General features: G+C 42.0%; 1 protein-coding gene across 2 annotated transcripts in view; it reads right to left on the bottom strand.

The window, feature by feature from the left end:
* Nucleotides 1–9,843: 9,843 nt before the first annotated feature.
* Nucleotides 9,844–21,028, bottom strand: part of DIDO1 (death inducer-obliterator 1) — a 78,855-nt gene continuing 67,670 nt past the window's right edge. For both annotated transcript variants that reach the window (XM_066626269.1, XM_066626268.1), the window contains one exon: nt 9,844–15,346. In XM_066626269.1, coding sequence (XP_066482366.1) covers nt 12,048–15,346 — 3,299 coding nt within the window. In that variant the 3' untranslated portion in view covers nt 9,844–12,047. The remainder of the gene's footprint in view (nt 15,347–21,028) is intronic.

The raw sequence follows: 21,028 nt of genomic DNA on the forward strand, positions 1-21,028 counted from the left end.
AAGGCTGGGCTTCTTTACCCAGCCAGTCATTAGCCTGTGGAACCCCTTGCCACAGGACAGCGTCCTGAGAGTTCAAACAGACACAAGAACATTTTATTCACCCAGCGTTGCCTGTGGAACCCCTTACCACAGGATGGCATCCTGAGAGTACAATATCCTGTGGAATTCCTTGCCACAGGAGGGCATCCTGAGAATAGTTTAGCCTGTGAAACTCCTTGCCACAGGGTGGTGTCCTGAGAGTAGATTAGCATGTGGAACCCCTTGCCACAGGATGGTGTTCTGAGAGTGGATTAGCCTGTGGAACCCCTTGCCACAGGACAGTGTCCTGAGAGTAGATTAGCGTGTGGAACTCCTTGCCACAGGACAGCGTCCTGAGAGTTATAACAGACACAAGAATATGTTATACACCCAGTGTTGTCTGTGGTAGATTAGCCTGTGGAACTCCTTGTCACAGGACAGAGTTCTGAGAGTTAGAACAGACACAAGAATGTGTTATACACCCAGCGTTGTCTGTGGTAGATTAGCCTGTGGAACACCTCGCCACAGGACAGCGTCCTGAGAGTTAGAACAGACACAAGGAAATTTTATTCACCCAGCATTGTCTGTGGTAGATTAGCCTGTGGAACTCCTTGTCATAGGACGGGGTCCTGAGAGTTAGAGCAGAAACAGAAAGTAAATTAGCTTGTGGAATTCCTTGCCCCAGGATGTGGTGATGGCATCTAGCTTAGATGCCTTTAAAAGGGGTAAATGGACAGACCTATGGAGGAAAACACCATCACAGGTTACAAGCCATGATGTGCAACCTCCTGATTTTGTAACATAATTGATTTCCACAGAATTGGTCTGTGGAACTCCTTGCCACAGGATGTGGTGAGGGAGTTTGATCTGCCTTTGAAAGGGGTAAATGGACAGATCTGTGGAGGAAAAGTCCATCACAGGTTACAAGTCGTGATGGGTATGTGCAACCTCCGGATTTTGGAACATAATGGGATTTACTGATTCTGCAGGGAAATGGATAGAGGAATGTTCTTTTCCGTCTTGCACAACACCAGGACAAGGGGACATCCACTAAAATTGAGTGTCAGGAGAATTAGGATGGACAAAAGAAAATATTTCTTTACCCTACTTGTAACTAGTCTATGGAACTCCTTGCCACAGGATGTGATGATGGCATCTGGCCTGGATGCCTTTAAAGGGGGATTGGACAGATTAATGGAGGAAAACTCCATCACAGGTTACAAGCCATGTTGGGTGTACCTCCTGGTTCTAGGATACTTCAGAATGTCAGATCAAGGGAGGGCACCAGAATGCAGTTCTCTTGTTGCCTTGTGTGCTCCCTGAGGCATCTGGTGGGCCACTCTTGAGATACAAGAAACTGTACTAGATGGCCCCTTGGCCTGATCCAGCAGGACACTTATGTTCTCTTTCAGTTTTTGGGGAGGCGGTGTGGTGAGATGCACCTGATCACCTCCCTCTTCATTATCTCCCAGGCTGCAAATTTCCAATCGATAACTGTATCATTTTTGCATCCACTAAAATTGAGCGTTGGAAGAGTTAGAACAGACAAGAGAAAATATTTCTTTACTCAGCGTGTGGTCGGTCTGTGGAACTCCTTGCCATAGGATGTGGTGATGGTGACTGGCCTGGACGCCTTTAAAAGGGGATTGGACAAGTTTCTGGAGGAAAAATCCATTACGGGGTACAAGCCATGATGTGTATGCGCGACCTCCTGATTTTAGAATTGGGCTATGTCAGAAGGCCAGATGCAAGGGAGGGCACCAGGATGAGATCTCTTGTTATCTGTTGTGCTCCCTGGGGCATTTGGTGGGCCGCTGTGAGATCCAGGAAGCTGGACTAGATGGGCCTATGGCCTGATCCAGTGGGGCTGTTCTTATGTTCTTATGCATTGTTGCCAAACAACATATAGGGCTTCCCCCTACTGCCCAAAGTGCTTCTCCTGGCTTATCTCAGACATCTACACAACAACTTTGTAAGGCAGTCCAATATTATTAATTACAACTAATAACAAATAATGACCCCTCCAGTTCCCTAAGAGAACTCCTTGGTCACAATACACAAGTGTTTAGAAAGTGCAATGATAACAAGGATGGATTGCTTATTGTGTGACTTTTTAGACTTTCTGTTGCATATGCAAACTTCTTTTCTATGGCAAGAACAAACCAAATCACAGTGAATAACAAATGATTCATTCATTTAAAAGATTTACACCTCGCCTTTCCTCTGCCAGAGCAGATGCCCAAGGCAGCTTACAATTTAAACAAAAATAAATAACAAAAACAAACACCACAATATAAACAACAATAAATAAGAACAAAATAGAATCCGTATCCCATGGAGAAACATGCATGTGCTAAATAGCTGGAAAGAACCCACAGCACATAACCATCCTATTATACACAAAAGTGTTGTGTCAAGGTGTAATTTTCAACTAACTGTACCCTTCCTTTAACATTTCTACACTGGGATCCTGGTCAACCACCAATTGAACCATTGTCAAATGTTCTATGAAAGGAAGATTTCTGTGTAGACAATATCTGACAGCAAAGGCAGACCTTGGTTCCTAGTTATGGTCACCTACACTTATGTCATTTAAATGCATTTCCCTTCCCCTGCAAAAGTTATGGTTTAAACTAACTTTTTTGTTATACGATGGCTGTGTGTATTGTATGTATTTAATTTTCTTTTCGTTACTTGGGCTGCTGTTGGGATTCTTGGGTAACTACTGTTCAAACTGCACTATTACTTATTTATATTTACATAGCATGCTTCGTTTCAAAATAGATCATTGTTTAGAGTTTAATTTTTAATGTCAACCCTAAATTACACTTGCAGAAAAAGAAAGTGTGTCCAGTTTTTACCAGATCTGAAAGAGGCCACGGTTTCACAAAGGTGACAATTCCTTAAGCTAAATGCAACAGGAACTGCCTCTCTTCCTCAGGTTCTCCTCAGTGATATATATCTCTGAAATCATTTTTACATTTACAGATGACTCCCACCAATTTCTTCCAAAAATACATCTGACCAAGAACACTTTTTTCTTACAGGGCTCTTTTAAAGGTACATCGCCCTCTACAATGTTCAGGTCATTTTTTCCAGTAATTTGAATTTGCCTTCAATTCAGCCCCTGAATCAGGTGACTATATTTACATTTTATTTTCAAGAAACTGTGCTTTATGTCTGAAATCAACATAAAAATATAAAATGTTTCTTACACGTATCAGAAACTAGCAGCCCAATCCTATCCCCAGTGGGGCCGTTACCACTGTATCCAGTGGTCCTGCGGAGGCCACTGGATGTCTCCTTGGGGGAAGGAATCATTTGTCCATGCCCCTGAATAAGGGTGCATGTCCTGCAATGGGGCTACTTGAATCTGCACCAGCTGTTTTGCTGACACAGACTGGAGAACCTCCATGTTGGACTTTGCAGCCTGACACAGTCGATAGGATACAGTGGTACAGGACTCCACTGGTCCTAACCCCCCCCCCGGCTGGTCACTCCCCCCACCATCCCCCTGACCCAGAACACCTTCTCCTGCTCTGAAAACCCACACCACTGCCACCATTAGGTGTTTCCATTATATTAGGTGTTTCCATTAGGTGTACACCATTACACCATTAGGTGTGTCAGGGCAGGGGGAGGGCAGGCAGTGGGCAGGACCATGGCAGGGAGTGGGAGGTGAGACCCACCTAGCCCCATTCCCGGGCATGTCGGAGCAGCTTCAGGCTGCTCTCTTCTGTTCAGATCTGCGCCACCTCTTTAGGTAGTACAGATTCCAGCAGGCCCATTGGCATTGCTGCAGCTCTCCCCAGGGTAAGGGAAATTTTTTCCCCTTGCCTCAGGCCAAACCTCAGCCTGCCCAAGACTTGCTCTGTGCTGTTCATGTGCCCAGGAGCATGGGCGTGGCATCATAGTGGCAGGTTTCACCCATAGTGGCAGAAAACCACCCCAGGTTTCACATAGTGACTGTGTCCAGGCATTCTCATAATTACCATTATTTATTAAGAATATTTATACAGGTTGAGTCTCATTATTCCTGAGGGTTCCTTTCCCAGGAGTCACATGGATGACAAAAAATGCACTAAAGCAAATCAATTAAAAAAACAAAGTCCCTTCCCTCCAGTGATTTAAGAACAGCCTTGCTGACCTTTTGAAATGCACACAGAGGCAATGGGTCTCCCTCCAGGCACTTAGGCTTTACTGGAGTTGGCAGCCTTCAGTCTCAAAATGGTGACTTCAGGCGCTCTGAATGGTGGTTCTGGAACAGCGTCTAGTGTGGCTGAAAAGGCCAATTCGGGAGTGACAATCCCTTCCACACTGGCAGCAAGTGCAGTCTGTCCCTGGTCTGTCTCCCTGGCTATGGGCCTTCCTTCTTTGCCTCTTTGCCTCAGACTGTTGGCCAAGTGTCTCTTCAAACTGGGAAAGGCCATGCTGCACAGCCTGCCTCCAAGCGGGTCGCTCAGAGGCCAGGGCTTCCCACTTGTTGAGGTCCATCCCTAAGGCCTACAGATCCCTCTTGCAGATGTCCTTGTATCGCAGCTGTGGTCTACCTGTAGGGCGCTCTCCTTGCACGAGTTCTCCATAGAGGAGATCCTTTGGGATCCGGCCATTGCCCATTCTCACGACATGACCGAGCCAACGCAGGCGTCTGTTTCAGCAGTGCGTACATGCTAGGGATTCCAGCACGTTCCAGGACTGTGTTGTTTGGAACTTTATCCTGCCAGGTGATGCTGAGAATGCGTCGGAGGCAGCGCATGTGGAAAGCATTCAGTTTCCTCTCCTGTTGTGAGCGAAGAGTCCATGACTCGCTGCAGTACAGAAGTGTACTCAGGACGCAAGCTCTGTAGACCTGGATCTTGGTAGTTCTGTCAGCTTCACGCTGTGCCAGAACCACCACCATTCAGAGCACGATACCATAGTCTTTCGAGACTGAAGGTTGCCAACTAACTAACTGTTAAAGGACTGTTTTCCTTTAATTTAAAAGGTACTTCTTGAGATAGAAAAATCTGTGGATAATTAGGTTATACCTGTAATCACCTGCATGACAGTCTCTCTACAACTGTAAAAAGCAGTTTTTAAAACTGATTTTAAAGGGATGCATTTTTCCCCTTCTCCAGGGATCAGCACATTCTTTCCCATTTGCAGTGGCCATTTGTATTGAGTCAATCTGTGTATAAAAAATCAGTGTATAACAAGGTTGGACTTGTATACCGCAGTGGCATAGCTAAAGAGGGTGCAAAGCACTAAGTTTTGCAGGGAAACTCACTGCAACTTGCAAGTAGACCCCCCCTCCCTCCAGAGCCATTCTGGGTGGGAGGAGCAGAACAGAGGCATTTGGAGCAATGCTCTGCTCCCCCCACCCAGAATGGCTTTGAAGGGGAAGGGGTCACTTACATATTGCGGTGTGGCTCCCTGCAAGACTTAGTACTTTGCAGCCTGTCTAGATATGCCTCTAATATAAGCTTTTGTAAGAAACAAAAACTCACAAAGCTGTTTACATAGCAAAATAGCTATATAAATGGGGCCCGGTTCCCAAAAGGCTAACAATCAATGCAAAACAACAGCAGTAATGACCTCTAGAAAAAGACCCTATGCTGGGGTGAGCAGGGACAAGATAGTCTTCCCTTGCTAAGAATTAGAGAAGCACCACTTGAAAAAATGCTTCTTTTTCAAGCAGGGATGTATGCACCAGTGGCGTTCCTGGGGGTCCCCGTGCCTGGGGCAACCTCTAGGATTCCACCCCCACACCCCGTTTTGCCCCCCTTCTCCGGCCCCCCCCCCGCACACCTGACCGGGAAGTAATTGCAGTGATGTCACCACAATTACTACTGTGCAGCTGCCTCCTCTGTTGCCCCTTTTAAAACAAGGGGGAATGGAGGAGGCAGCCAAGGCCCCCATGGAGCCTTCCGTGCCATGGGGGTCTCCATGGCAGCGGTCTGGGACTGCTTCTAGTGGCCCCAGACCGCTGCAGTGGAGACCTCCATGCCGCTTGTAAGCTGTGCGGAAGGCTCTGTGAGGGCCGGGAAGTGGCACACGTCTCCTCCGAAGTGGGAGGGGGGGGTGTGCCGCTTCCCCTGTGCCACAGAGAGATGCCCTCCAAAGCACAGGAGGGGCGACCCGGGCCAGGAGGCTTCCCCTGCGCCACAGAGAGATGCCCTTCAAGGCGCAGGAGGAGCGAACCAAGCCGGAAAGCGGCACGCATCCCCTCCGACTTCGGAGGGGGGGCACGCCACTTCTGCTCTGCCTCTGAGGGATGCCCTCAAAGGCAGAGCAGGGGCGCCCAGGAGCGCTCCTGGGAGGCAGCAGGAAGCTGCCTCCCAGGCAGCATCTTGGCGCCGACTGGGCCGCCTCCCCTCCTTTATAGGAGAAGACAAGATGGGCGCTCTAGAGCATCAGTGCTACTCTAGGGTGCCTGTCTCCTATCCTCTGGTAAAAGAGGAGGGGAGGGGAGGGGCGGCTCAGTTGGTGCCCAGGTGCTGACGGAGAGGCAGCAAGCTGCCTCTCCTCAACGCTCCTGGGCACTCCTCCTGGGGGGGACAGGGTGACGGAGAGGCTCTGAGGTGCCCCTGGAGGGTTGGCACTTGGGGCATTTGCCCCGTTTGCCCCCCCGGTACACCAGTGGTATAGCATGGTATAATAATAATAATAATAATACAGGTATTTATATACCGCCTTTCTTGGTCATCAGATTTCTCCTTGGACTTTAATTCAAAGCGGTTTACATAGGCAGACTGTTTAAATCCCCGTAGGGATTTTTACAATTAAAGAAAAGTTCTGTCTTTCAAGAACCACACATTTCAGATGGAACTTTTGCGGTATTCCTTGTCAATTGTCAAAAACCTGATGGTGTACCTTGACAATTTTAGTGCCTCGTCAGTGTGCTGTGAGATGAAAAAGGTTGAAAATCGCTGGTGTAGAGGAAGAAAGGAAAAAAAGTCAGGAAAGGGAGTGGTCTGATACCTGTCTTGGGTGCCAGCTTGTGCTGCAGTTATTGGCTAGCAGAAGGAATGAGAGTGCTTGACACAGCACTAGCGGATCGCTGAACAGTTCAGGGAACCAGCAAACAGCAAATAGTGAACACAATGGGTTAATGAGACCCACCTTTTAATATTTGAAATCCCCATGGAAAAGCACAGAGGCTATTGCGAAGTGAACTTATTGAGGCCTTGTTCTTGTTTCTTGATTACCTTTGATGGTCCAATCTCTAGTTCAGAATTGGTGCGTCTGTCATTCTGCATACTGCAGAAGGTGTAGCCCAGTACCTGATTGCTCAAGACAGTGTTTCTCAAACTGTGGGGCCAGACCTACTAGGTGGGTCCCAATTCATTTCAATATTTTATTTTTAATATATTATTGATTCTACCTACTGGCGTACTTAGGGGGGAAATGGGGCAAATGCCCCAAGTGCCGACCCTCTTAGGGGCGCCTTGGAGCCTCGCCCTTGCCCCCCCCAGGAGGAGCATGCAGGAGCGCTGCAGAGAGGCAGCTTGCTGCCTCTCAGTCAGCACCTGGGCACCGACTGAGCCGCCCCTCCCCTCCCCTCCTCTTTTATCAGAGGATAGGAGACAAGCACCCTAGAGTGGCACTGACACTCTAGGGTGCCCATCATGTCTCCTCCTATAAAAGAGGAGGGGGCGGCTGCCTGGGCGCCGCTGCTCCGCCTCTGAGGGCGTCCCTGGCTTCTAATCCTTCTAATGCTGCCTTTTTGTTACTTGACAACGTTTTACTACTTGTGCCCCTCATGGGACTTGTCTGTGATTGTGACTGACTCCTTCAAGTTTAGGTTTAGGCTGGAGAGGTCAATATATTATTCATTGATGCCCCTGAAGTGATGTCACAACCGGAAGTGATGTCACACTCTGGCTTTTTAAAAAGTGAAAATTGGGGGGGGAACCTGCCTCCTTTCCTGAGTTGCTCACCACCCACTTCCTCTGCCACCTCCCCCAGCTAGTGGCATAGCTATGGCATCTATCTGCTACCTAGGGTCATGGATTATTTGTAGCCACCCCTCCAAGACAAAATCAAATTTAATTAAGTAAATAAATAAGTGTGCCTCTGATTAGTTTGAGACATTGTGCTGGGGTGAAGAGGGATGGTTATTTTTCCCCTGCTAAACATAAGAGCACCACTTGAAGAATTGCATCCTTACCCAGTTAGCAGGGGTAACTGTATTATGATATATGGAAATGAGCGCTGACTCATATTAACACTTTATTGGTTCCATGCTGTATCATAATAACATGTCATTGCAACATGTCATTGAACAATCAGTATCGTAGGTCAGTTTTGAGTTAAGAGAATCCACTTTTTGTTCCATAAGGCAGTTGTGCTTTCATTTTATAATTAATTGGCCATACCTTTTGATAGAATGCAGATATTCCAATGAGGTTTTTTTTCATTGCATTCTGCATTAAGTTACCTTTCCAATGATATATAACATGATGGTACTATTTGTATATATCAATTTTTTCAAAATTTTGGTCACTAGTATCAAGCTCAGCTTGTTGTACCCCTAAAGCTTGTTGCCCCGTGCATCTGCTACCCCCTGCACTTCCTTAGCTATGCCACTGCCACTATGCATGTAGATATCTACTTATGTACATAGATTTCTAGGACTGCAGGCTAAACCTGAATCTGCATTCATAATATAGTGCTTAGATCAGTGTTTCTCAAACTGTGGGCGGGGACCTGATTTCTGGTGGGTCCCACAAAGCCTCCAATGAAAACTCAGGTGATGGAAAGATCACATAACTCAGTCATTCTCAAACTTTTGAGCACTGCGACCTACTTTTTAAAATGACACTATTTGCAAAGAAAACCTCAACCCATTTCTCATAATGAGGCAGCCCTAATGAATAGCCTCAAGGCTTGTGGGACTTAGGGCACAATCCTAACCCCTTATGTCAGTGCTTTCCAGCACTGGCATAGCGGTGCCAATGGGCGATGAGCTGCATTCTGCAGTTGGGTGTCACGGAGGCCTCTTCAAAATAAGGGAATGTTTGTTCGCTTACCTCAGAGCTGCATTGCCCTTATGCCAGTGCTGGAAAGCACTGACATAAGGGATTAGGATTACACCCTTAGTTAGCCTTCAGTTTTTTGCAGATACTTACATACTTTCTAGATTACCTTTTTAAAGTCTTGTAAAGCTAGTTGTGTCCGAATAGAGCAGTGATTTTCAACCTTTTTCATCTCATGGCACACTGACAAGGCACTAAAATGGTCAAGGCACACCATCAGTTTTTTGACAACTGACAAAGCACACTGTACTGTCAATGGGGGGCTCACATCCTCCAATGGCCCTACTAATGACCCTCTCCCAAATTCCCATAGCACACCTGGGGATCATTCGCGGCACACCTGGGGATCATTCACGGCACACTAGTGTTCCATGGCACAGTGGTTGAAAACTGTTGCAATAGAGTCATTTTAAAAAGCAGGTCCTGGTGCTAAAAAGTTTGAGAACCACTGGCTTAGATGACTGCTTTGCTACTTCCACATTGTCTGAACAAAAAGGACTGCTACCCACCCCCCCAAATATTTCTGTCACTTGTTAGCAAGTACATCTTGCTACTGAATTGTTGCCTAATGCCAAAACATAATAATAATAAATAATAATAAAACTTTATTTTTATCCAGCCCTTCTCCCTAACGGGACCCAAAACATAATGGACAGTAATATCTATTTGGTAGAAAAACTTTGAATAAAGCATACCATGTTTTGGAAGATGATCTGGTGAAGCTTGCAAACTGAAAAAATAAGACTAGTGGATTAACTGGCAGATACTACAATCAATTCCCATGAAAATGTTCAAACAAAAGCTTTCTGAAGATGTTTATTTGACTTACAGTAACAAAAACCTATGAAGTCCCACATTTAATGTACAGTGATAATATTCTGAAATATAAAATACAATTTACAGAAACCTGTGTCAAGTAAACCTAAACAAACACTTGATTTTGCATACTTACATGTATGTCTAAGTTAGAAACAGTTTGAATAAAAAATTACATCATAGTAGATATGGGTTCTACACCATGTCTTTAGTATTTTGCAAAAGGGTTTTGTATATAGGCCGCTTTTTAAATCAACATGTTCTTTGATGTTTAAAGACTGAGATGTACCAATAGAAAGTGTAAATCTATAGTGATTGACTTATGGAGTCGTGCTACTTGTAATGCAGATTTCAAAATGCAAATGTTAAGAATTTAATTTTACATTTGCAAAATGTTTATAAAACTATTAAAGTAATTGCCTAACTGTAAATGTACAAACCCAGTTAAACTTGTAATTGTTTTTTTCCCCCCTATTAGAATTATGCACTCTTTAGAATTATGAGCTTGAATACAGGAAAAGTAATGGTATACTGCATTTCACAGTGAAAAAGTTCTCTTATAAAGTTCAGAATTATTGGTTTTATCACTCCAACCTTTACGTAAATATTTATTTCCAATATCAATTAGGTGGTCATGAGTTTGACAAGGACTGAAGGCACAGTCCAGCAGGAACTTGTGGTGGGTGGGGAGGCTCCCTGCTGGAGTCCTTTGAAAAGTGCCGCCATGGGAGGACTGCAAGCATTCCCAACCCACACGCAAAGCGCATGAGTTGAGTGTGCTTGCGCACCCCTCACAGTGGTGGCGCTTTCCGAAGGACTTTGGCATGAAGGCTCTGCTTCCCCACCCACCACACGTCCCTTCACTCGAGTCAGTTAACTACTTTTAAGTGCCACTGATGTTAGCAGAAGAGTTAAACATGTTTTAAAACTTTTCCTGCAAATCAGCAGGACTTAAAAGAGCTCACTTTTGCCTGGAATGTGCTCTGATATTTTAATTTTTGAATCTGCTTGACTGAAAATTATAGGCAAGACCAAATTACTTAAATTCTTCAGTATGACAATCCATTCTGCATTAACTGTTACAACTGAGAGATCAGTTGTGGCAGCTACTTTTTCTCCTTTGATCAATCATTTATAAAATGTTTTCCAATAAGCATGTTTTAAAAGCTCAGTTGCATTGTTTACAGATTTTACTCAAACTATACCTTTTGTAAAAATGCAACATTTAAAACCTTTTGCTCAAATGAAAGTTGCTCATTTAGACATTAATTTATTGCCTGAACTTCTTACTAGCTGAAATCTAGAACTCAAAATTCCTCTCATGTAAAAAAGGAGGATAACGAACTTAGAAGCTTAACATTTCTTATTCAAATACTTGGCCAGTTACAAATAACACTGCTCTCCAGTAAATAATTTCTTAAATATACAAAATCCATACATAGATTAGCTCCGGACAGAAATATTGGGCTCTCTTGGATGTAGGAACTAGTTGAAACACCAATACTATATATATATTTGAGATGTAAAGGTATGGCTTCTAAGATCTTGCTTAAATTCTCATAAAATGGCAATTCAAGTTATTGGAAACAGAACTTTATATTCTTAAAAAGCAATGTGCTCTCTGAAGAGTTTCCATTTTTCATCTTTAAATGGAAAATTCTAGATAAAGGAAGAAATAGAAAAAAGCAACATTTTAGAACTGTAATGCTAGAGGCCTGATCCTTCCCCCACACTGGTGCTGCATCTGCACTTGCAGGGATCCCCACAGGGCTCAACAGACCTACTGCTGCCCAACAGTCAGTGCAACAAACTACTGTGGAGAATGCGGGTGGGTGATTCCAAACTGTGCCAATGCACAGAGACCGTGGGAAGGGGCGGGAACAGGACCCTGTTCAATTCTATGGGAATTCCTCCGTCTACAGACGCCGTGTCCATGCAGGGAAAGACTTTGCCCTATATATATATATATATATATCTGGTAAGAAAACATTATGAACAAAATGTAGCAAGTCCAGCATGTTCCTGCTTAATATTTGCATTTACAGTTCATTTTTTTCTTCATTTTTGTCAAACAGCCTTTACCAAAGTATTTTTCTAATGCTCAAAATATACACTATGTACAAGACATCCAGAGTAAATTATTACAATTGTTTTTCTTTCTGAGTGACCCATTGGTTCAAGTGTCTTTTTTGTTTTCTATGTCTGCTTAGTGGAAGAAGGAGCAGCTTCTGGCCTTTGGGCACCTGTTTGTGTTTCTGGCTTAGAGTCTTTATCACATTCCTTACTTTTACTCCGATCTTTGCGATCTCTTCCTCTATCTTTGTCGCGGTCCCTATCCCTTTCTCTGTCTTTTTCTCTTTCCCTACTTCGTGCTCGATCTCGGTCCCTGAACCTGTCGTAGTCACGGTCCCTGCTTCTTGATCTTTCTCGTCTTCTATAAGGATCCCCTTCTCTAGTTCGGCCCCTGTCTCTGTTTCTTTCCCAGTCTTTACCTCTTTCTGACTCTCTTTCCCTCTCTTTGTTATAGTTTCTATCTCTGTTTTTATCCCAGTCTTTTTCTCTGTGTCTTTCCCAATCCCTTTCCCTACCCCTATTCCAGTTTCTGCCACGGTCCCTTTCCCAAGGCCTATTATGATCACGATCCCTTCGTCTATCATCACTTCCTCTGTTTGGTCGATTATCTGACTGTTGGGCATCAGGTTGCTCTAATATTTTTTCCTTATTACCTCCCTCAAATCTTTCTCTCTGCCTGCCTTCAAAAGCCTGTGCTCTATAGTCATTACTTCGACCATCTCGAAAATCAGGTGCTGGCCACTGTGCTTCTGACTCAGATCCTTGTCCTGAATTATTAGTGTGAGATGTAGAAGGTCCAGTTTCATCCCACATCTCTTTCCTATGCTGGGGTGGATGACTTGGAAGATCCAGAAGTGGTCTGGGGGCTGACTTCATACTCTGCTGAGACTGTCCTGGGAAATTAAGCCTATTAGGGGGAGGCTCATTTTGTTCTGGAAATCCAGGTGTAGGTCCCCTTGGTCCACCAAACTGATGTGGTGCTGGGCCTCTCTGGTTTGGAAATCTGGGTGGTGAGCCCACTCTCCGTTCTTCAAATGGTGGTGATGGTAGAAGCGCCCTTGGTCCAGGCATGTGACCCGGAGCAGGTCCTCTTTGTCCTTCAAACTGATTTGGAGGAGGGCCTCTTGAACCCCCAAAATTATTAGGTGGTGGACCTCTTGGCCCTCCAAATTGAGGTTGTGCGCCTCCTCTTTGACCTTTAAATTGATTTGGTGGAGGCCTTCTTTGACCCCCAAAAGGAAATGGTGCAGGCCCCCTATTTCCCATAAATTGGGGTGACTCAGGTCCTTCAAATTTTCCAGGAGGTCCAACCATCTCATGATATTGGGAATCTGGAAATTCCCTATGTTCCATGTGAGGTTCCCTATGATGAGATGTTCCCTCTTCAAACTGAGAGGGTGCCATTTCTCTTGGCCCACTAGGAAATGATGGTGAAGGGCCCCTGTTATCACCAAAGTGAGGTGGTGGTCCATGCGGTGCAGAAAATAATGAAGGAATGGGTGCTCTTGGGGCTCCAAACCTGGTTGGTGGAGGACCCCTTTGTCCATCATTATTGGGGGGAGGGTTATGCCCTTCAGTAAACTGTGGTGGTGGACCTCTCTGTCCATGGAAGTCAGTAACACCACACATCAGTGGAGGAGGACCACCCTTTTGTCCATGAGAAGAAAATGGGGTTCCACCTCTTTCTTCCCCACTTTGAATTATGTGAGATTCCATTTGTTGGTAAAAGTGGCAAGGCTGAGAATTTCTTTGGTCTTCATATTGCAATGAAGAAGGGCCTCTTTCTGCTTCAAAGTGACCAGGACCTTTCTCCTGTGATGTGAACACGGGGCTTGAAAAAGAATCCCTTCCTGGAGCATTACTGTTCTGAGATTCATTTGACCAAGCATCATTGGATGGAGGAAAATTAGAGAGGAAACATGGATTGGTTGGTGTTGGTAGCAGTACTTTACGAATAGGTGCAGCTGTAGGCATTTCAGTAGGAGTGGATTTATTTGCAGTTTCCTGGTGAACTTGTGGGGCAACTTCAAATTTGACAGTGGACACATCTTGTTCAGACTGAGCAGAACCTTTTTCACCTGTAACCCATGAACTATTATGGCCAGACTGAGGAACAGATATCAATGTTATATCTTCTTTAACAAGTGAAGTTTGCAATGGACCCGAATAGTTAGGTAGAAGAATTTCTCCTGGAGAAGTCTCTCCCTGTATTGCTTGCATCTTTAGGTTCGGGTCAGAACTTTCATTACACTCAGTTATAATCCGTCTGGCTTGTCGGGGATCTCTATTTTGTCTAGGGTCACTTCCCTGAATTTGACTTGAAGATGAAGGTAACTCAGATTTTTCAGTAGTTAGTTTTTCATGTTGAAATAACTCCGTTTTTGCTATTGATGACTTTGGAGGTGGTGACATTAAAGCATCAGACACTGAAAAATGAGCCATTGAAACACCAACAGCTGCTCTCTGTTGCCTGAGGGCCTCTTCTTGTTCCTCCAGTTGTCTTTTCTGTTCTTCTATTTGTTTGTTTAATTCTTCTAACATTTTTTGTTGTTCCACCAAGGATGTTGGAGCTGATATATCAGGTACAAAAGGAGCAGAGGCTGCCAAGGAGCTGTTTTTAGATTCTGAATACATCTTATTAGGTAGATCATCAACAGTAACCTTTGCCTCTTCTAAGATAGTTTCATCTTCTGGGTCATAAGCTTCATCCTCTTGCTCTGAAGTTTCACATGGTTTTTCAAGGTCACTTTCACCACTTTGTATTCCAAAACCTCTTTCTGGGGCATATTCTTCCTCTGGATCATAAGGTCTGTCATCTTCCTCCTCTTCTATAGCCTTATCTTTTGACATCTGCCCAAATTGTTGCACAATAGGATCTAATAAAGGAGCAGCCGGTAGTCCTTCATCAATATTAGTCTGAGCTTCAGGTTTTGAAGTCTGAACACCTTCAGAGTCCTTCGTGACTGGGTCAAAAGATTTCTTTTTTCCAAAGAGAGTTTGCAATATGTGATCAAGTGGGGTGGATGATTTTGAAGCTGGAGCAGTTGTGTTCGTTCCTGAAACATTTGAAGGTGCAGTAGTGGTTGGGTTTCCTGTTTTAATTGATGACAATATTTTCAACACAGAGGGCGTTACTGCTGAAGGTGGCTCTGGAGGGGGAGGGGGAGGGGGAGGTGGAGGAGATCCAGGGGGTGTTGTAGTGACATTTGTATCTCCAGAATAAAGAGAGAATTTTGGAGTTTTCTTCTCCTGCTGAGGAAGCACAGGGCCTTTAGAATACCCAGGTACTTCTGTTTCATCTTGCAACTGAATTCGGCTTCTCTTTTCATCCATCTTGTCAGATTCCAGCACAGCTGCAGGACGTTTTGCTTTCTGACAAATTACTAATCCAAGAATTAAGTTTGGACGTGATGACTCAAGACCTGTAAGATAAAAGATCCATGTAAGTTTTTTAAAATTTATGCTTTAAGAAGCAACACATTTTAGTATTCTAAATTTTTAGGACAACTGTGACATGAAATGGCCTCTCTTTGAAGTTTAAATGAACTTGCTATATTATTATTATTAACAGTATTTATATACCACTTTTCAACTAAAAGTTCACAAAGCGGTTTACAGAGAAAAATCAAATAACTAAATGGCTCCCTGTCCCAAAAGGGCTCACAATCTAAAAAGATGCAAATGAATACCAGCAGACTGCCACTAGAAAAGACAGTCCTGGGGTGACAGTGATTATCCAGTTTTGTAGCCAAAATGTTTTCCCACTGAAAACCTAATAAACTAACAGCACAATCCTACACATGCCTGCTCAGCCCATGTCCTTGGGACATACTCCTTCTTAAGATTGCAGCCTCAGAAATATAAGTATGTATTCTGATATAATTTAAGTAAAAAGGTGCAATTCACCACAACACTGTGTACATAATCAGCATCAATAGCAAATCTTAATTGCATTTCAGGTCAACATATGTAATTATTGCCATTACAGCAGTTGTGAGCTATAATTTGAAGCAATATTTTCTTTTATTTAGACAGCTAAATGCAATAGTTTTACGCATAAATGCCTTGACCTACAAAAGCTTCTAATTCATTTCACTTGAATTACTGTATTGAGCATGCAATAGCGTGCTGGCCCCTCTGAAATATCTATAACATCTGGAGAATGAAGGGTTCTGTTTGAATAATAGAGATAGAACAATATCGTAAATTCCCCTATGGGGGGTTATGACACTGGCCAGTGTAAATCTGATGAGAAAGATGGTATATAAATATGAAATAAATTGCAAAATCATGTGGTTAAGTGCCTATCACATTGCAAACAAAACAGGCAACTTACAAACAAGGGTTTTTATATACTCAAATGTGTAATGCAAAAGATAAACGGTCCTGTTCTTCTCCCCCCCCCCCCCACAGCTTGATGCAGGCTTAGCATGCTTCAGTGACTTCCATGTATGACTGAATGTTGTTGGCAAAAAAAAACTGAAAAGATAAATAAGGGAATTGACTGCTTGAGCCAGGTGAGCATTAAGATTAGGAGGCAACATTTTGTTGCAGAAACTTTCTTAAGAATATTTATATACTGCTTTTGAACACAAAAATTATCAAGACAGTATACATATCAAAAGAAATCGAAAGATTCCCTGCCTCAAAGTAGCCCACAATCATTATACACACACACCCCCATCACTGAATATGCTATTCTGAGATAAGGACAGTTGCTCTCCCCCTGATAAGTTTAAGAGAACTAACTACCACTTAAAAGTTGCCTGTTGAACCACTTTGAAGATGAATAAATAGGCTAGCCTGGGTATGTACATGTTGCATGTGAATGTTTCCTTGCATCAAACCATCTTGATGGTTTTTCAAATATAATCAGTAATTAAAAAATCACTTGTATTTGGCCAGTTCCAAAACATCCACTTTCATTAGATACTGGGTTCTATTCAAATAAAGTCATGTCTAGGTTCCATTGAGTTGCAATGAGCTTATCTTTTTTTTTTAAGCGATGCTTGGTCTTGACTAACTTTATTTTGATATAACCCACTCTGTTGGCTACTAATCAAATTCTTTTCAACAGTCTGTTAATGGATTATTTGATGTTATAGTCACTTATGTTTTTTAATTCTTCTGAGTGTAAACTGGGAATCATGAATATATACATTTCAACAACTGCTATTATTTCTATGTACTACCTGTAATTCTATGAGTAGTATGAACAGGTTGTCACAACTATATTTGATCACAAAACAGTATGCTACAATTTCTACTATAGTTAAGCTTGTTTCTGCCTCACTTGAAAGTGTACTTACTTACATAATGTCTAGCATGTGTTTAGAATATCTACTGGATGAGGATCTAAAATGAACTGCTGAATGAATATATTGCATGAGAAGCATTTCTTTACCAGACGAGGTGTTTTAGTTAAAATTTAAACTTTGACCAATATTTTTATGTTTTAAAACTCAAGCACAATGCTTATAATGCCCCTTCAGAAATAAACCTCTATTGTGATGAATTTGTAACTTGCATCTTTTTGCTGTTCTGATAAAGTTGTCTGTCAGATCTTTTATTGGCCTTATCTCTCAAATGAGCACTTTAGTCAGATTTTGTCTCTTACTTTTAAGTGATAGTGCATATATTTTCATTACAATAAGTCACTTTTATTACATTCTCAGCAATGGCATGTTTCTACACAAACATAACATTTTTCCCCCCAGACCATTGGATTGCTACATCTGTTAGGTGTTTTCTTCTATAGCTTACTATAGTTATCTTTCCGTCAATTTCCCCACGTTCAATATTACTCTTCCAACTCCTATTCTCCCTCCATCATCTTTACTTTTCGTTGAGGTCAGTGGGTTGTATCATAAGCTTAGTCAGTCATGGCTAACTCCCACTGATTTCAATAGGACTTAGTCATGACTTTAGACACTTAAGATACAACCCAATGAGATTCAAATAACTGCATATAAAATTGCAGCCTTTATAATGGACTCATCATTTAGTGTCCTGTATAGCACTTGCTACAATGCTCATATACTCTCCCAATGCTAAATAGGGTAAAACATGGGTTATTCTATTTAAAACAACTAAATTTTATTGATCTCGATGTGACCAATCTAGTTTAAATCCTAGATCACTTGTTTGGAGATAAACTGTAAAGCTACATAGAAATCTTTAGGCTACATATGATTCATAGAAATCTGTAAAGCTACATAGCTGTAGCTGTAAACTGTAAAGCTACATAGAAATCTTTAGACTACATATGATTCATAGAAATCATAGTAAGCTACATAGAACCTTTAGGCTAGGTTCATATATACCAGCATAGAGCTGAGAAGTGTTAAATAAAGTGTTGGGCTTGAAAAAACTGCCCAACTAAAGGCTGAGTAGAAATAGCCTTTAGCCAGCTGCTGAAGAAACTACCAGTGCAAAGCCTACAGAGATTTGTAAAATCACTGCTTACAAAAGTAATTAGCTAGAGAAGGGTAATACAAATTTTGAAGCAAACTAGGTTAAACACTGATATGGGGATAACATGACATAAGGAATTATGTTCTTTGTTGGAGAATAAAAACAGCAGATTCAAATACAATTTTTTTTTAAAAAGTGGATGATAGGTAACAAAAAAAGCAAGTAAGTTATTCCTTATTTTTTTTATCAAGGTTAAGTATATTGACAAAATTGGAATCGAGAAATTCTTTTAAAAAATATTAACTAAGTTTGTTCACTGTAAACTGTCTTCTATATCTCAAAAATATACCCAAGACTTACTTAATCCACATTTAATTTAAAAATATCTAAAGATATGGGTGCCTGTCTCCAAGGGAAATCTACTGATTTATGGGCAACAGTTGCATATGTTCACCTATATCAAGTCAGCTATGCATCCAGGTAAGAATATGGAGGCTCTTGCTTCTAACTATGATGATACATTAGCATTATAACTTCTGTAACCCTTAAAAGGTTGCAACTATTCTAAGGTTTCATGAATGATTTCTGAATTAATATCAGGCAGTTCCACAGAAAAAGTTATATAGGCCTTATTCCAATGGACTTGTCAATGGTAACCAAATGTAAACAGTAGAAGGGTAAATTCAGTGATTTTGCTTGCTGCTCCTTTCACCTTTTAATAGCATCCCTTTTTCTTCATTGCCAGCAGCACTAGTGTTGGGAATGTTTTATATCAGTTCTGAAAGTAGAGATGCACTTAGTTTAGTCAGCAAATACCAGCTGCCTAGCAAACAATGTGGCTTATCATGTTTGCATTTGAAGGAAGAAGAGCAGCTGGGCTGAACAATAGGTTGGAGCTATGGAAAAGGTCCTGAACAAATATTGCTGCTTTGAATCATAACTCCATCAAAAATTTAGGCAATAATTTCCACAGGTGATGCTCTCTCATTGAGAATGACTCCCTTTCAGCTAATAAGATGACATAGGAAAGGGAAGCCGTGAACTAAACTGTTACCGGTTGACTAAAATAATCCTGAGCCCATGCAGTCAGAAAATTGAAAAATGTAGTTTTGCAGACATCCACGCTGGTTCCATCTAGGTGATTTCATCTGCAAAATAAGAACATGCTAACGCCCCTGCAAAAGGAGAAATCCTGCCACTGTTGAACATGTAAAGAGTCAGACTAGTCAGGGAAGGATCAAGAAAGAATATGATTCCCGTATTCCCAGATAAATGATTGAGAGTTCTGGAAACATTTAGTGAATAGATGTGAATGTTAAGAGCAGCTTATTGTAGCAGTGGCAGGCATGTATATTTGATGGGTCCACATAAATTACTCTGATCCCCCACTCCTTGCACTGATGAGGGGAGGGGAAAAAAACCAAGAAGCAAGAGAAGGGAAAATCCCTCCTTCTCAAGGCCAAACTTTGTTGTGGAGAGCTTTCAACTATGTAAACACCACTCATGTAGCCGGAAGGCTTTGATTAGTTCACTTATGCAGGAAGAGAAGATACATCACTGCAGAATTGCTTAGGAGGACTGGAAACACTCTGGTCTTTTTTCCTCATTCACAGAAGAAAAAATATAACTGAGCCAATCAAAATTGTTTCATCAAAAAGCAGAGTGGTTCAGTAATTATAATTAATACCCGTGGTTTAATGTTATTGACACATTTCCATCCCATTGCAAATGTTCTCTGTTCTTTCTTGATTTTGGCACTTCACTGCAGTAAACTCTTGTGAATAAGTTCTGCTCTGACAGAATTATCTAGTGGTAGAATTATAAGCAGTAAGTTGAGAAGATGTTGTCCAGCTGCGATCACAATTGCCATCACAACATGCATCACAGTCATTTTGCTCATCTCTTCTCTTAGTGAAATGAAAGTTTACTTTTTTGCCTAAAGCACTTTGTGGTCTCCATCTTAAACATATTTTAGGAATGTACTATTTACTATGTTTAAGACATCCTAACAATACTTAAGCATTTGTTTATTTAAAATATATCCAGCTTTTAGGTACAGCAGTAGTCTGAACTTCAGAATGAACTTCTGGTAAGCAGACTACACATGGAGTTGGAAGATATTTGGAGCTCACCTAGTCCAACCCCTGTTCAGTATAAGCAACTGTTTCAGCTATGCCTGAAATAGTTTCAGTCCCCTATCAGGTTTCTATTTAAATTGGAAATTTCACAAAGAAGAAAATGTATTGTTAAGCTTACAAAATACTTAAACTGAAAAAACCACAACAACTTCTGCATAAAATACTTTTATTGATAACAAAAGCAGTAATTTCCATTTCTATACATATATGCATATACTTTACCAAAGAACCGAGACAACTAAATATTTGAAAAATTTCTAATAGCCTTAATGCATAAGTGCAGTTAAATACAAATACTGAGTTTAGTGTTTCTTTTTAAGAAAGTCTGGCCTAAGAAACCTAAACTCATGGGCTTTGGTTGGTCTATCCTAAAAGATGTAATCTTTAAAAAATATGCACTATCTGTGATATATTGATATATTGAGTCACTATCCTGTGACAAGAACCAAATTTCAGTGTTTTTGGTATGATTTTTGACATTCTTTATGTAGGAAGTATCAAAAAATGGCTAACACATTTTGCAAGGCTGGTTATTTAAGAAACCCTCCCTTT

This window comes from Tiliqua scincoides, chromosome 4 (genome assembly GCF_035046505.1).
Source record: "Tiliqua scincoides isolate rTilSci1 chromosome 4, rTilSci1.hap2, whole genome shotgun sequence".
Lineage (NCBI taxonomy): Eukaryota > Metazoa > Chordata > Lepidosauria > Squamata > Scincidae > Tiliqua > Tiliqua scincoides.